Source organism: Polyodon spathula, chromosome 14, assembly GCF_017654505.1.
Source record: "Polyodon spathula isolate WHYD16114869_AA chromosome 14, ASM1765450v1, whole genome shotgun sequence".
Classification (NCBI taxonomy): domain Eukaryota; kingdom Metazoa; phylum Chordata; class Actinopteri; order Acipenseriformes; family Polyodontidae; genus Polyodon; species Polyodon spathula.
Genome location: NC_054547.1, coordinates 30,433,320 through 30,450,940, shown reverse-complemented (window position 1 = coordinate 30,450,940; position 17,621 = coordinate 30,433,320). Strand labels below are relative to the sequence as shown.

The 17,621-nt window shown below is 35.0% G+C and overlaps 1 protein-coding gene across 1 annotated transcript in view; it reads right to left on the bottom strand.

Annotated features, from left to right (window-relative positions):
• Window positions 1–17,621, bottom strand: part of LOC121326588 (spermatogenesis-associated protein 16-like) — a 34,989-nt gene that overhangs the window by 8,687 nt on the left and 8,681 nt on the right. The window contains exons 4-8 of the mRNA XM_041269921.1: window positions 8,957–9,041; window positions 6,048–6,195; window positions 4,932–5,078; window positions 4,338–4,450; window positions 1,924–2,088 (exon numbers count right to left, since the gene is read on the bottom strand). Coding sequence (XP_041125855.1) covers window positions 1,924–2,088; window positions 4,338–4,450; window positions 4,932–5,078; window positions 6,048–6,195; window positions 8,957–9,041 — 658 coding nt within the window. The remainder of the gene's footprint in view (window positions 1–1,923; window positions 2,089–4,337; window positions 4,451–4,931; window positions 5,079–6,047; window positions 6,196–8,956; window positions 9,042–17,621) is intronic.

Here is a 17,621-nt window from a genome sequence, read left to right as displayed (position 1 = left end):
TCTCTCCTGGACTGTGACAGGATGTATCTAGAGCAGGCCCGCTCAATAGATCAGTGAGACAGCACCTGATAATCGCACTAAGTTCAGTCATTTCACTACAGGCCTTGGGCTGCCCAACTTCATATTGAACAGTATTCGATTGGTGCTGTAAGGTATTAATTGTCCCACAATTGTGTTCAATATTACATTGAAACGAAACTTCATACGTCTGGTTCACACCCTTCAAAAACAATTGAAGGGGCACAACCTTACTCCCCCCCCACCCTTGAGACCTGCTATCCACTATGTCAATCTGTGAACCACATAGCCTTACTACTTTGCAACAGTACAATGTAACAACATGAAAAGCTTTGTTATAGCTGAGGAGGCACAAATGCTATTTTCAATAGGCTTAAATAGAGAGGTATTTCATCATGGATGTGGTCATGGTTTACTTATATTACATCTCTTTCCTCTATCCATGCAGTGGGACTAGTCTTACGTTTTCCCATATAAATGAAGGTGGCATAGTAGGTTCATTTACAAGCTTTCACCTCTGCAGACCATCACTCGAATACAAATCAGGTCACAAGTGAAATTAGTGTCTGCTCTAGAGAGGCCCAGGACTGCATGGCAGAGCATGACTGAGTTTTGCAGAACTGTGAGTGGAATCTGTTATGACACTTCACAATAACAAAATGTGCTGTTCCTGGTGCCATTAGACTGGATTGTCCATTTATTAAGCTGTGTTGAAAACAACGGTTTATTTAAATGTAACTTAAGAAATAAAAATACGAAACTAGTGTAATGACAGAAAGTGCGATTGAAGCATATTTTCTTGTTTTACTAAAATAAGTAAGTCATGACCTAGACAAAGGAAAATTGAAAACAGCAACATTTTCAGAAGTAACCAATTAAAACCCACTACGATGACCGAGTTACAGAAACCTAAAAATAAAACTGCAAGGAACAAATGCAAAACAAAAATGTCAGAGACACCATTCTGTCTACTGTCATATGTCTCACACACACATCAAAAGAATGAATACTGCAACATGAATAACAAGAGTTTTATGCAAAGCTGCTGCAGTGACCCTTAAATTTAATAGCTTAAAACAACCCCATGAATTGATCTACAGAGCCCTTATAAATCCCCCTGCAATTAAAAGCCTCACTCTCTATTCACACTGATTTTGTTGCAATATCTCATAAATCATGCTGCATTGATCTGAGTTAATCTCCATGCAGCCGAGTACTAATTTCCCACAGAAAGGCAATTATAGAGTTTCATTACAATAAAATAAAGCGTGTATTACTTCGAAAGGTATATCGCCTCCTGCAGAAAAAAAAGCAGTAAGAAAGTAATAACTAATTACTCCATAGCACTGCTAATGGAAGTGAAAAAAATCTATGAAACTACACAGCAGTAAGTTAAAATTAAAGGCTGCTACCCACCAGACGCAGTGCAAAATAAATATAAACGATACTTTTGATAAGTGCCTTTCACACCAGAGGAGACGCGAGAGCGCCACCGGGGCGGCGCAGGAGCGACGTGAAATAAATAGGATTGAATCCTATTTTTTGCGATTTGACACACATCAACTAGGGCATTGGGCAATATATGAGAGTCCATTTAGAAGGAACTGGATAAGCCTTGTATGTATTATTTATTGCCATATGTGTTGAAATACAGTCAGAGAAGGCCCTCGTAATTACTACATTATATTGACAATATATATTAGTCTTGATCATAGGTTTGTCAATGGCAATTTTTAACAGTTGTATAGATCTGGCAGTTTTCAAACCTGTCGCATTACCTCTGTGTCACTTCTGGTGTGTATGGTCATGTCTCTGCGAAAGTGTCTTGTCACCAATTAAAAAAATGAACTTTGCTATCTGAGCACAAAGCTGATATACATTCAAACAAGTACAGAAACTGCTTACCAGTTCAGCCTCCTTCTGACTGATGTCCTGTAGATAGGGGATGGCTGCTAATTCAGCCAGAGCTTGATTAATCATCTGGGACTGCTCCTTCACACGCTGCAATCGGCAGAGGTAATCGGCATACAGCAGCTTCTCCATTATACCTGAACCTGCACAGAACCCCCCCTACCCTCTCAGCAGAGAGAATTGTTAGAACAAGAAAACCACGCATTATACAAGAGATCACAATCTGCGGGAAAACAATGATCACGGGGCCCTTCAGAACTACATTGTGGCTACTACTGGCGCATGTCTTGACGCAATACCAATTAATAATGTTGCAATTATGTACTGGTAAGTAGAGAATCAGACTAGAAACTTGGTGATTAATCGAAAAAACTTTAACTGAAAATGCACTATTTTGGGAGAAAATCTTAAAAGAATGTATGGAAAGACTTATTTTATATCCTATAAACGCCAATGCTACATTTCCATTTGCCATCTGATTTGAAAACATTTTAAAATCTTTTCTGCATTTTTAGTGGAAAAAAATCAAGCTGATTTAACCGAGTGAACACAGACCATCCACTGATTAAAGCTGAACAAGCATGAAAACAATTACAACAGGAATAAGCAATCAAGGATCGACCATACATCCTTTCCATCTTAAAATCAGCATACCATCTGCGACTTTGTTTAATGTCTGATTTCCAAAGGGAGCAGTGACTGCCCAGTTTGGTAGAGGTATGAGAGATTAGGTCTACTTTTATAGCCTGGTTTAATGGTGCGGATGGAAACATAGCATATGTATGATCAAAGAGTTTAACTAAATCATTATTTTAGTTTTATTCTGGCTCCCTCCTTCTGGATCAGATTTTACTACCCATCAAATCTCACAACTGGTTTAGAAAGAGGGACAGCAGCAGATGACAGTAACACTAAAGATAAGAAATACAATAAACAGGATTATTAGGCTGTACAAAAAAGCACGCAAATGAAACATTCGTATGGATTTTGTTGTTTTCATCAAAAACGCAGAACTTCAACCCCCAACCTTCTCAAATCTGCTTGAGAAGGTTTTTCAGTAGCTGATCTCTCGTTTCAAATGAGGTTGGCTTACTATTATATATTTTTTTTATTACACGCAACAATAATTTGGTTTAATAACCCCCCCCCCGCCATTTTACAATAAATGCCCCTTTGATAAATGATCCTTAAGGCACCCATGTCCTTTTATTCAACTCCCACCCCACTTCTTGTCATATTTCTGCTTTTGTTTTGTTTAATAATCTTACTGTACCACAATTCTCATATTGTGCACAGTGGCAGATAACATAGTACACATTGCTAGAAAAAAATTAGGGAACTGCCATTCTAGCGTTGTTACAACTGCACTATACTTTCTAAATCAATATAATGAGGTCCATTATACATTAATGAAAACTCTAATGAGTTTAAAAATTATTATTATTATTATTTTATTTTAGAAAGCTGACAGCAAAGTAATTAATTGCTGCACACACCAATGGAGGTGGCGAACACCCGGCTCACTTGATCCTATCTTGATCACCAGTCACAGAGCCATGCAAGGCTTGTGAAACAGAAAACCATGCAGCAGACTGGCTAGGTTTTGCCTGTACAGCAAACACTTCATTAGTCAAGAAAGCTGTCTGCTCTTGCGGATCGCTCAAGACTGTTTTAAAACTAATGGAGGGCCATCCTCATTCGTGGAACAACTACAGTGCTCCAGAGTGTATGTACATGTTGGGGAAGCTGTTTGTATAACAAAGCATTTTGTTTAATTCAGGTTTCACTGTATTAATGAAAGACATCTTTTAAGTGACACTATAGCTAGAAGAACACTTAATGAAGTTTCAGCCCAATTTACTGAATATTTAAAAGAAGCTTCTGTAATATCCATAATGTTACTCATTAGGAAGTTTGATTGTCATCGAGTCTCTAAATGAAACTGCAATGATAACTAAAAAGCAACTTTAAAAAAAAAAATTGACGTTGGTTTTGAAATTGCTTTTGTTTTGCAATGTGGCTATTATGCTCCAATTAAGGTGATGTTTTGATTCATTTAATGAAATACCAAGAATAATAGTAGCCAAATTTATGTTCCCAATTTCCCTGCACATTACAGTGTAAAAAGAAATACAATTCTTGTAAATCTCCACTTCTACTTGAAAACCATAACAGTTCTATTTGCTATGAAGTATACCTAATCCAAACATATAAATGGAACAGTTTCTTGTGCATCAGTTATGTGGCGTGGTGGATTATTTTGCAATACCCATTTGTACCCATTAAAGGGACCCACTATGTACAAGGTATTATATGAGTTCAGTGGTTACTATCCTTTCTGGCATTACCAAACCTCTTAATCCAGAAGGTAAGCTTCCATAAGATTTCATATAAATTCATATACCCACAGCTAACTTTGTGCACTTAATAAAATCTAACACTGGCAGGATCCGTTTTCCTAAGGTTTGAATGCTCCTCTCAGTTTCTTCTGTTGTAAGTGGACAAAATGGTGCTTTACTCCCTGGAAAACAAAAGAAAAAAAAAAACTAAATCTTACCTTAACTCGCTCACTCACTCACACTATCTCTCTCTCTCTCTCTCGTTCTCTCTTTCTCTCTCTCTCTCTAACTTCAGAAGATTGCTTTAATGAGGTGAAAAAACAACACATGGTATAGTATGCATGTTAGAAAAAAGGAAACATAATTCCTTTGTGATCAAAATCCAATATTAGATATAAAAATGAATTTTGTTCTCTGGTCAAAAGGCACTGGAAGATTAATTAATCAGAAATATTGATTCCCTGGTTTGTGGTCTATTTTTTATATATCAAAATTGATCTGTGAAATATATAAATCCACATAATACCTTATTTTAGGGAAACAGTTTTTATCTGTAAGGTAAAAACTGCAGAAAATGTATTTTACTATCATATAATATAATATCATATAATATATGTTCAGATTTATTTATTTGAAAGTTTATTTGGTTTTCATTGATCATACCTGTAAAAGTTGGACACTTTCTAGTTAAGAGTTTTTCTAAGAAGCTCCCGTCTTCTTGATTCTTGAATCCAAGGGTTATCATGTATCGTTGAGAGACAGGCAAACCCCAGTTTGTAGACTGGGGCAAACAATGAACAACAGCAGGATCTACAACATTACACAACAAAAGCTAGAGAAGATTTTTAAGAAGACATACTTATTGGAATACAATAATGATGAGGCAATAGAATAGATTTCTCATAATATGTTTTCAATACAACACTGTATGAGTTCAATTGCAAATGTGCCTGTTGACCTCAGCTACTTACCACAAATCGAGCCTGATACACAATTATAACCTGTTTCACGACATTCATTTGACACTGCTGGGAGTTATTGATGGTCCCTTGAACATGTTACATTTTCACTATGACCCTTGAACTGGGTCACCTTGAGAGATACAGTAATTTAAATAATGCAATACCTTCTACTGATTAAAAGATTTGCTGAACACTAAAAACTTTGCGTTTGGATCTACCGGTCAGATAATGATCTGTCTTATCATCCCCTCTGTTGACACTTAGAGGCTTTAAACAACATGACCTTAATTTGATCAATAACTGTAAACAACTGTTGCAAAATAAGAACTTTCATATCCCAGTGAAAATGTCAAATTATACTTAGTTTGAAATCGTCTTGTTCTAACAGTGTTTTTATGGAAAGGTTTTCCGCTGGAGCTGTTCAATTATTTTGAAATATTAGGCTGCCACAGCAAGGTCACCGAATGGTTTAGCAACACAGATATGCATTTCTTGTAAGACCATAGATTTTCTATAAAGATTAATAAAAGAAACTGGCTAACTCATCCGTGACCAGCATGAATGTGTGAGCCTGTGACTCCCGCTGCCAATACATACGCAAAAGCTGAAAGTAGGCAGGTAACACATTCCACAGCTCGTCTCACAAGCGTTAGGGCTTTGTAATGTATGACCTGTCGTATGGAATGCCTCTCAAGTCGGAGAGAGCTACCTTTAACTCACTAAAGACTTGCAAAATATATTCTCTAAAAAAAATGTAAATAAATAAACACCTTGGAATTGTAGCCAGTGTACTTAGACCGTGATTATTTTTCCATACCTGTGAACACGTATGCAGTATATGTAGGATGCTGTTTTCTGAAAATGTTCTTGGTTTTCTCAATGCAGTCCGCTGTGGGCTTCACAGTACATGGCGTGTACATGACAGAGAAGGCATTTGCCTTAGTAATGGCCTCTTCCAACATTGCCTTGCAATAGAAAAAGGTGAGTGAAGACGTGCTGCAAATCCTTAATCCAATTATTCTTTTATGAAACAAAGCTAAAGGGAAGAAAGGCTGTACTTCCAATTTGTGAAGATTTATAGATCTTTATTACACTTCTGCAGACTCCTAGCCCAGTAGATTGTTTTGGTCTACAGACCTGGTGAAATAATATAAAAGATGCTGGTAGAAACCCAGAGATATAAATTATGTTATCATGACGCAAAAAGAGAAATAATGTATTCTATATTTCTTCATGATGCGTAATAGGGAACTGCTGCTCTTCGGTCATTTTTAAGTTTAAAAAATCAAACATACACTGCCTTTATTTAAATATAATCAGCATTCAATGGGGAGCTGTTCTCGTCTGTGTATTAATATGACCTTCGTGGCCCTAACCTTTCACTTCTGGGTCTTAGGATCAAGAGTCAAATTCTAAATAAATGAGCCATACAACATCTGGCAATCTCATTTCAGCCTGTTCCTGAATTGTGTTTTACCATCAGCCCAATAATACAACATTAAACAGTATATATCATTCATTCTTTAATATATTGTACGCTGCTTCATTCAGTCATGCACTAAATCATGTTTACATGGGCAGAGCATTATATTCATGTTGCAGTACAGAAGTATAGGGGGACAGATTTATTTTGATGGCAGATTATTTGGAGAAGGGTCAATTACATACCCATTCATTTTCGTGAGTAGGGATTCCCTCAGTACAGCCAGTATTTTGAAAGCAAATGAACAGGTGGACTAGTCATGAAACACTAAAGGTATCAAAGAGCTGAATATAGACAGCAGACCTGTTGTTTAAAAATCAAGATCACGCTCCAATTAAGCCTGTCTCATTCCATGCAAAATAGATGTTAAGCCATAAAGCAATTCTTCTCTATTGATTTCTCCTGGCAATAATGACATTTCAAACTAAATGAATGTAGAACTGATGTCGTTACGGCATTCGTCTTCAGTATTCAGACCTGACCATTTTTCAAGCACAACTTGGAGCAAACTTCTAAAAGGGCACATGCTCAACGTTTTTTTTTTTTTTTTTTAGAAATATTGCAAACATACTCAGCAAGGGGAGTTTTAGTACATTTGAAAGAATCAGATTGATATGCAAGATCAAACACTTTGTTATGCGTGAGCTGTGTAATTATTTTCTATATAGATAACTGATTCCTGAGAAGATAAACAAGTCACAATCACTAGCCAGCTTAGAGGTGTTTCACCAGTTTCAAATGGCAATTCAACTGAGAATATGCAGTCAGCAACGATCGCTTAAACTCTTTTTTATTTTTAGTTTAATTTTCAAATGGGTCAAAAGCTCATTGAAACTATTGAGTAAGTCCTGAAATGTCACATCTAATTCATTTAGTTTATTGACCTGCGTGGGTGTCTGGTTCAAGAAACAGAACCATGAATCTAAAACTATGGGAAACTTTTTTATTGTTACTTTATCACAGAATCAGAAGAAATCAGCTGTGCTCTGTGTAAATGTGTGGCGGTCTTGATAAACCTGCACTGTCCAATGCTAGGCCTTAATAAGAAGGACAAGTCATAAATGACTTTATTCAGTAGCTCATAACAGACAATAAATGCGCTGTCACTTTACTCCACAAAACAAAACTTTTCACACTCAAATCTAACATTGCCATTGAAATGTTATTTTTCATACTCAATTGTTATTCTCTCGCACACCATGACAAACCATAAAGCATATCTCCTGTTATCACGAGGGAAACCAATGTGAATTTCAATATTTCTGGGTTGAACAATCAACTACTCCACGCAATTATTTTATAGAATATTTTGGTGTCATATTTAATTGGTGTTACTTGCTGTCCTGGTTTCATACAATATATTGTGTAATTCCATACTACAGATTTTGCTCTGCAAGTTCAGTAATGGGAAAGCTAAATCACTTGATCATGTTCATATCAGTCCAATTGTTGCATGGCAGAAAGCAGTCTTGAAATGGCAGTGCATATGCTACATATAAGAGTTGTGATCGCAATTGTACTCTTGGGCTTTCAAGAAGAAAAATTAAACAAGGAGTTACCGTTTTGCCTCCCGTTCCATAACGAAACATCAGACTAAGATTTCATACAATATTATTTCTGGGTGTCAAAAAAAACAGAAATGCAATCAACTTATTTTCAAGGCAGATTTTTCCCAGAAGCAGACAAGTACACAATTAATTCAATATGCCACTGAATTATATACATTTTACAACCAAGACATTTTTATGTGTGCAAGCTTGCAGCACACATACTGTTTTCACTGTGTGTTTTGTTGTTCGGCTCCTTATACCTTGAGCACAATTTGTTGCATTGATTTGTAAATGTGTAGAACACCTGTTTTAACAAAGCATTCCAAAACCCTAGAAACCTATCTACTGACTATGACAGGACTTATGAGCACAATCATTTGATAGTGTACATTGGTGTCTCTTCTAGTTTATCTTTTATTTAAATGTATTTACCTGGGCATATATACATTGTTGTGGTATAGAACAGATAAAGCAGACTGGTAATCAAGGTGTTAAGCTTTGCAGCCTCTATGGAAATCACACTAATGTGGAATTCCACCTAGTTCATTATAAATAGTTTACTGCTATGCAGTATTCCAGTTGATTGATATGCTAAGAGCTACCTCACTCGGCAGTCTTTTAAGCAATAATCCTTCATTTGGGTTCTGATTGTGAGACAGGCCCCTCCTCACTTGTGCAGCCATCAATTCTCACCTGCCAATACAGTTTGATGAGCTTGCTTATATGTTGTTCACTGCCTCCGGACAGCCAGTACATGTAGTCAGCAATCATGGCACTCCTAATGACAAGGACAGAATATGAAGACAGAATCAGGGAACTCTCCATCAAGATGCAATATCCTTTTGCCAGGGAAAACTCGATGGAAGGCACACACTCAATAGAAGAGAACCATGTTTCTTTACAACATTTTCAAAGCATTATTCCAGATGTGCTCTTTATAGTCATTGCCCCCTCACCAATCTGAACCCAAATTCATTCACCCAACAGTCATTCTTGTCATAATCCCCTCCCCACTTTTTACAAAAAAATTCAGCTATGGCCCCAGGGGCATTCACAAGAGTAGACCCAGTAATACAAAAAAAAAAATCAAGGTGATTGCATATACAAAACTGCAATTCAATAGCAATAGCCTAGCAGTGCACAGCTGCATGAAAACACAAGCCTGTAACATTGCTTTGAAATATGAATACATTACAGTGAGAAATCGGCAATTCTGCCCAGCAAAAACACAAATTTGGTTTATATTATGTCAGGCTAGATTTTTGTCAAAGAAAAATGATTTTTTTCGGCATACTAAGTAGCTTTTTTGTTTTGAGAGATATATATCTATATATATATATATATATATATATATATCTATATTATATATATATCATATATATCTATATATATTAAAAGGTGTTTAAAGTGACGTCTGGTTTCCATGAGAAAATAATAGGCACGTCTTTTTAAACACTGTACTCAAAATAGTATTCAGCTGTGACAGGCCCCAAAAATAGGTTGCAGAATTTTAAATTGTTTTCCTCAAAATTCTGAAAAATGGGATGTAATGGGATTTGTAATCTTTTTTTTTTTATACTGATTAATTTGTCCTGAAATGTGCTATAGTATTGGCTTGGAAATCTATTGAGAGGAATGGCAGTTCCTCGTGACAAGTTATCAGCGCGAGAACTTCCAGACACGGACAGCAAGGATAGTTTACGTGTTTTCAGGGTATTGATGCAGCAAAAGTAAATCAGCCAAAATCACCATTTCACTTTTAATTTGTAGATTCCCAACACTCTTAGGTGAAATGCAGGGGAAAAAGCCAATACCTGTCATACAGAAAGAGAAATGAATTGCCAAAGTAAGGTAAAAATGTCCTTCTCTGTTTTCTCCCAACTTATTTTTTTTGCACTTTTTTCCACGCATATGTATATTACAGGACATCCGAGTTTAATGACAATTAACTTGTTTTATCAACATGGAAATATACTAGGGAACACACTTATTTTGACGTCTACCATCTATATTAAATAATGTATAAATATTTTAAAAGAGCTAGTCGCACTCATCTCACACAAAAATAAAAACAAACTTTTTTGAAGACACCAGGGAGTTTTATCCATGCATATGTATATTACAGGACATCCGAGTTTTAATTACAATTGTCAAAATGGAAATATACTATTTATTGTGACATCTATATAATTTATGTTAAATGATTTATTTCTGTTTTAAAATTGAAACATTTGCCTGAATTTATTTTATTTTTTTTATAAATATAAAAAAGGTCCAATTCATCAGCTGCCGTTCCAAGGAAAGAAAGCTGGATTGTGATGACATTGCATGCCATCCGTGGTCACCACAGTTACCAAATCTGGAGAGAACAGAAAACCAATGCTTCCAATCGGTGTGGATATCTCTGACAGTATCGGAAGGGACCATGGATTGAGCTGTCTCGTAACTTCTGGAGGAGATTACATGTCTTGTATTTGGAGGTGGGCAATTTAAAACCACAAGCGCTATCTCAGTAAAAGTTAGACATAAATAAGGTTGAAAGTCTAACCTGTTTGCAACATAATCTCTGACAAATGAGCACATATGCTTTGGCTAGCAACAAAATATTGTTCTTACAGGAGCTTGTCATGAATTTGAATGTCATTTCCATAAAAGCACAGTATTGGACTTAATACAAACCCAGAGGCTGAATCACTATTTTGTTCAGCCATACATATGTTAGAGGTTATAAAATGTTTACATTACTAAAGTAGCCTATTTTCCTTGCTTAGTTTTTCATCAATCACAACTGTTTTGTTTGGTACAACTGTGCTTTTTATTTTCATTGAAATCAGGAAATAGCAAGAGCAAGCAATGACACCAGTATGTCTGTCCTAAAACCTTCACAGCATAAGGATTACTGTCACAAAAAAACATACAATAATGAAATGCTATACAATTGAAACTGCATTCAATTTCAGTGTTTGTGAATGCAAATGTATTTATTCATAGCCTATTCTGAACTCCAGTGAACTGAAAGTACCACAACCTTGACAACACACATGAATAAATAACACCAAACAGAAAACAATCATATACAGTTCAAACAAGCAATCCTCCCAACAATGTATCAAACACTTTTTAAAAAACAATTTATGTCATGCAGTAGCTGATTAGCAAAGAAGCAAGCATTGAGCTATTAAAATCATAATTCTGTTCTAATGTTTTTTTTTTATTATTATTTATATAATTATGGGTGAGGGAAGTTATGGATGCATGAGTCAATATTTTAACAAAATGCCATTCACAGCTTTGATATGTATGTACTTATGTTATAATACAGACTCAAACGGTTATCTGCACTCAACAGAATAGAACCAGATATCATTTCAATGTCATTTACCATCCTGTCTCGGCACAGCTGTGGCAGTAAACGGGCATAGGGCTAGAAAAATAACCTGCCAACAATGTACACTGATCATCCAATCCCCTGTTCTCACATCCTTGGATTAAGGTACAACATTCTATACCTCTCATGAAATCATTCTATTACTGAGTGACAAGATGGAAAATGAGTGCTCTCAAATCTGTTAAAAAAAAAAAAAAAAAAAATCCAGCACTGCTATTTTTTTAATTTTTACCTGTACCATCAAAAATAAATCATTTTTATGCCAGAAGTGGCAGTCAATATGATAAAGGTAAAGTCAATGTGCAGTGAGGGAGCTGAGTCAATTTAAAGTTCCTGTTACTGCTCTTGTTCTGGCCACATGGGGGTGTAGAACAATGAGATACATGTCAAATGAAAAACCTGCTCCAGGCTTCAGAGCTATTTCTAAACAAGGGACCTCATATCAAGATAATAGCAGAACAACCAGCAGTGGGACCTTTTGTGAACAGTTTCATTACAGGAAAAGAGCATACTTTAGAATATGACATATAATTATGGAATGCACCTGAAAAAAAAAGCTGAAGGTATTATTCTATGGTGGACCAGAAGCTGCTTTTGAAAATGAATGTATTATAAACCCACATGGTGTGCTGTTTACACAAAGCTGGTAGAATCGCATGCCAGAAGTCACTCTAGAGATGTGGGTTACCATAGAGATATTATGAGTCATCCTGTAATAGTTTCTGTTAGTAAAAAAAGATAAATACATGTCTTATTATATTTTCCTTTATATTGTGTATGTATTGAATGACTCAAATGTACACAATACTACCCAGTAAGCAACACAATCCTGATTAGACAGCCCTATCGTCTGGCAGTTGACTGTCAGGAAGACACAGGCTCAATAATCAGGGTTCTATTGTGATAAGAAACTAGAAAACGGTGCCTTTATTGTCATTATACACATTTTAGATCTCTAACTTGCAGGTTCTTTTCAATGATTTTCTTTCCTTCCTTCCATTGTATTTATTTATTTATTTATTTTTAAAGTAGATGTTCTAACTGAAAGTACCGTGTTAACTGCTGTGTAGTAATGCCACGCAATGGAGCTTCCCGATTGGTGGGTGAAACTTCTGAGGTTTACAATACACAATAATGACACTGTATTACTGTGCATGGCACAGTGGTCCTGGTATAACAGTCATACAATTGGTTTTATACTAAGGTACACAACAGATTTTAATTGCTTGAGAATAAAAGCTAACAAAACAAACATAACAGTGTAAAGTATTTAAAATCCATGTCACCTATTTCACATTACAATCTGATTATATTTTATTAAACTACACTATAATAGTGTTCTAAAGTTAAAACAATTAATACAAAAGTATGACATATATATATATATATATATATATATATATATAATATATATATATATATATATATATATTTGAAAACACGATATTGACTTTAAAACAATTTTTCGTTAAAAAATGTGTGAAAGCTTGTTTTGAGTGCTTCTGCCAAAAAGCCCTCATTCTGAATCTTGAGATCTGTGACATCACTAGAAGAAAATATTGCACTGTATCCAGCTTGTTTAACAGAATTCTAGAGGTATATATTGAACATTTTAAATTTTTTAACTGACTTACTTATAATATACTTATTGTTATTCATAATTGTATTAGGTCTAATATTTATTTATAATACTATTATATTGTTACTAACACAGTAAAAATAATAGGCCTACTTTAGCGATGGTTAAACTGTGTGCTGTAATGTTTTGTGGCTATTCCACTTACTTATTCCTAAATGAAAGGCAACTTCGGGTCAAGTTTGTCCAAATTAAAAGGAAAGCTTTTCATGAGACGTCCAATTCCATGATTTGTGGCTATCGTTTCACGTCCGACAGCTTTGTTAATGAAATACAATTTGCGATGAGTCTCAGTCGTAGAAAAGAGATTTGAAAAGTGGGGCTGTACCGACTATGCAGCCAGTACACACGGAGGAGCAGATAAAAAAGAGAGAAAAAGACCCATGTAAGCTACCTGGGACGAAGAGAGACAGATGGAGTCTCTCCTCATATAACACGCCACAGTGTTTGTCTTCAGCTGCAGTTGTCAACAAGAAGCCAAGAAGCAAAGTTGTTAAGAAAGTGGAGTTGCTAGAGTAAGTATACATTTATTTTCTTGGGACTACTCTGATTAAATCTCCCCAATTGTTTGGTACTTTTCAGTTCACCAGTTCATAGTCTATCATGAGTATATTATATAGATATTTCCAATATATATATACCATATACTATATATAATATATATATGATATATATATATATCTATATATATGGAATATAATTTTTCTGTGATTTTTTTTCTGTATATCATGTATTCTGCATTTCTCTGTATTTAAAGTATTATGGATTTTCTTGTTGTTACTGCATCTTGTAAAGCTCTTTGTAATGGTGATCCACTAAGAAAGGTGCTATATAAAATAAAGATTGATTGATAGATATATACAAAAAAAAAAAAAAACAGTCAAACCTCAGATTTTCAATTACTTGCAGCTTCTTCAAGACCACACAGTTGCAGCTACAGTACAAACTGCAGATTTAAAAAAAAAGACATTGAAAATAGTAAACAAAAAAATTATCGTAGTCAATTAAATTACTCTCAGAATAAATTTCAGTCTCCGCTTCCTCACCTCAGATAGGCGCAAGAATTCAAGAGTTTCCCTGAATTAGGCAGAGTAGGCTACCACCAGTCACCAATACAGAAACTATTGGAGAATGTTAACAAATATTGCAATAATAATAATACTAATATAATAATAATAATAATAATAATAATAATAATAATAATAATCATGGGTTTCATAAACACACACACACTACAATAAGCATGGGTTTCATAAACACACACACACTACAATAAGCATGGGTTTCATAAACACACACACACTACAATAAGCATGGGTTTCATAAACACACACACACTACAATAAGCATGGGTTTCATAAACACACACACACTACAATAAGCATGTTTAAGTAATGAAGAGCTTTTCACATTATGTGCAGTTAACAAGAACCTTATTTCATTTGACTCTGGTATATAAATAATGCTTTCATTTTAGAAATCACTGCTATTTAATTGCCAGATACTAAAGGTGATACAACAGATCAAAATACACATATGTTAACTGCAACAGCCGGGGCTAGCTGTACACAATATATCATCATATCAATCAGCATTGCCAACCCGCTGACACGGGGGCATATCCCTCACATTCCTAATGCCAGGATTGCTGTTTTCCATTGCTGGAAGTTCAGATTAGTAAGGAATTAGGTCTCTAGCCACCACTACTTCTTCCCCACAATTTACTCCATTTGAACCCTCACTCTCGCTGTCCTCACTGTCATAAAGATTGTTCAATTTGTCAGAGAAATCAGATTGATCTCTTTCACACTCTGAAGCCATTGTATACCGGTATCTCTTTGCCTGTCTCTCAGAGCGTTACAATCGACCAGTGACATGTAATTTCTTGCCCATTATGAAAGTAACCTAAGTACAGCCCGAAAGCCAAAAAATATTTTCTATGTGAGATATGGATTGTAAATGGCATTGCCAATGTACTGCCCTTGGATATCATTTTGGTTTGAGTAATCGTGAGGTTACAATCCAACAACTACCTACTAGTGCTCCAGAATCTGTAAATTAACTGTAATGAAAGAATGCCTGAGTTATTAACTTAAAAGTTCAAAATGCAATGTACCACTCCACTAATAGTTTCACAAATCACCTTCGACCTTGTGTAACTCAATCTCCTGTAATAACGGCACCTGTTAAGGGGTGTAAAAACATCACTACACCTGTTGACAATGATGATAATGGAATATAATTAACGTGTTAATGCACTGGTGCTTTTATTGCAGTTTGGCGGATTCTGTGAGGAAGCCATCCATCTTCCAGGAATCCATCTTCCAGTCATTACAAGTGTTTGTCAATACAGTGTAACAGTGGCAGACCCCAGCACATAATGAATATCTAATGCTTCCAAGAAGCTAAAGATTTAGCCAGTACAGGTAATTTGAACTGTTTTGAGAAATATTGTGCTAATGTAAGTATCTTTTTTTTTTTTTTAGAAATCTTAAAAACGCAGATTAAATGTAACTTTGTTTGGATTACACTATGTAACATAATTTTTTTTCCTGGGTAGTAAGTGTTATTTCCTAATTGCTTATGCCTCAAAAGTATAGGATACGGCTATTATTCCCCACAAACTTTGCTTTTGTGACCAGGACAGTGATATTTAAAAATATCACTATTTCCAGTGGGAAAATGGGCAGATGTGTGTCTTTTCGTTCACATAAAGTCAGAAAAAAACAACATATGAATCCAAATTAACATGTATTTATACTAAAGTAATACAAAAATGACTACAAAAGATTTAGAAGTGAGTAGTTTTTAAAGATTTTCAATTATACTGTAAATACAGCATAATCGTAAATCTCGAAAAACTACTAACTTCTAAATCTTTTGTAGTCATTTTTGTATTACTTTAGTATAAATACATGTTAATTTGGATTCATATGTTGTTTTTTTCTGACTTTATGTGAAGGAAAAGACACAAATTTGCCTGTTTTCCCATTGGAAATAGTGATATTTTGAAATATCACTGTTATTATAATATAATATACTATATTCTTATATAATATATATACTTATATATATATATATAGATATATATATATCGAGATATATATAATATCTATAGTTTTACTAAAGGCTTTCTTCATACTGTAGGTTGAGCCATTTTTGCTTGTATTGCCCTTTGAAAGTTTACCATGGTGAATTTATCATAGTGTGTTCACACTTTTCCGATGGTTTTACTTTACTTTTCCAATGGTTTCCCACTGTTTTAACATGCTTTCTCTGTGCTTTTCTATACTGGACCATGAGAATACCATGATATACCATGTTTCTAAGAAATGTTTACCATAGTACACCATGGTTAACCATGGTCCAGTATAGTAAATCACAGAGAAAGCATGTTAAAACAGTAGGAAATCATGGGAAAAGTAAAACAAAACCATGGGAAAAGTGCAAAAACAATATGACCAATTCACCAACTTTTCATAAGGATGTAACAGTGTTTCCAAGGCGTACATCTGGAAAAGCTTGACTGCTTGATATTATTTTTTTCCAAATATTTGACATTTTTTGTTTTTCATTGTGATTAGTACATGGGGTCTGCATTCTTTTTGGTATAAAATGCAGATGATGCCCAACAAACAGCATTCGAGAATTGGAACAATGAAAAGGTTTGAGAAAGCATATGGCCCAATTTGGAAGCCACCATCCATTAATCGTTGTTTTCAATGTAATGACAGGGAAACGCTGGGAAGATTTGTAACCCTGGCAACCATGCAGTGGTTTCCTCAACCAAATTATGAGAGAAACATGCAATAAAGCTAAGACACAAGATGGGTCAGAAGGGCAAAACTGTAAAACAGTATTGGGTTCAAATTTGAGTTATTTGAGTTATGTGCATTAACAATGTCTACAATGTATCCTCTCAGGGAACAACCTTATGCAAGTGTGGTAGCTGATATTCGATCTTTTACCATGCAGATACAGACTTTCCATTTTCAGAAATTATTAGGAAAACTATTATATTTTTGCAAATGACCATCAAAGCATAGTTTTTTTAAATAAATAAATAAAATACATTAGTGCTATTATAGAATGGCTAAATCTGTTATTATGGGATTTTTGCTAGGTCTATTATACGATCTAAACATCAGCATATTTAATACCACCACAGCCCACTAACATTATATTAATCCTGCTTGTGTATTATTTTTTCCTTGAGGTGATTTATTGACCACCCCCCCCCCCCCCCCCACCCCCCTTTATTAACATCACTTAATACAATTAAAAAAGGCAAAAAAGAGGTCTGTGTTAGAGCAGATTCATGAAATTAATAGCAA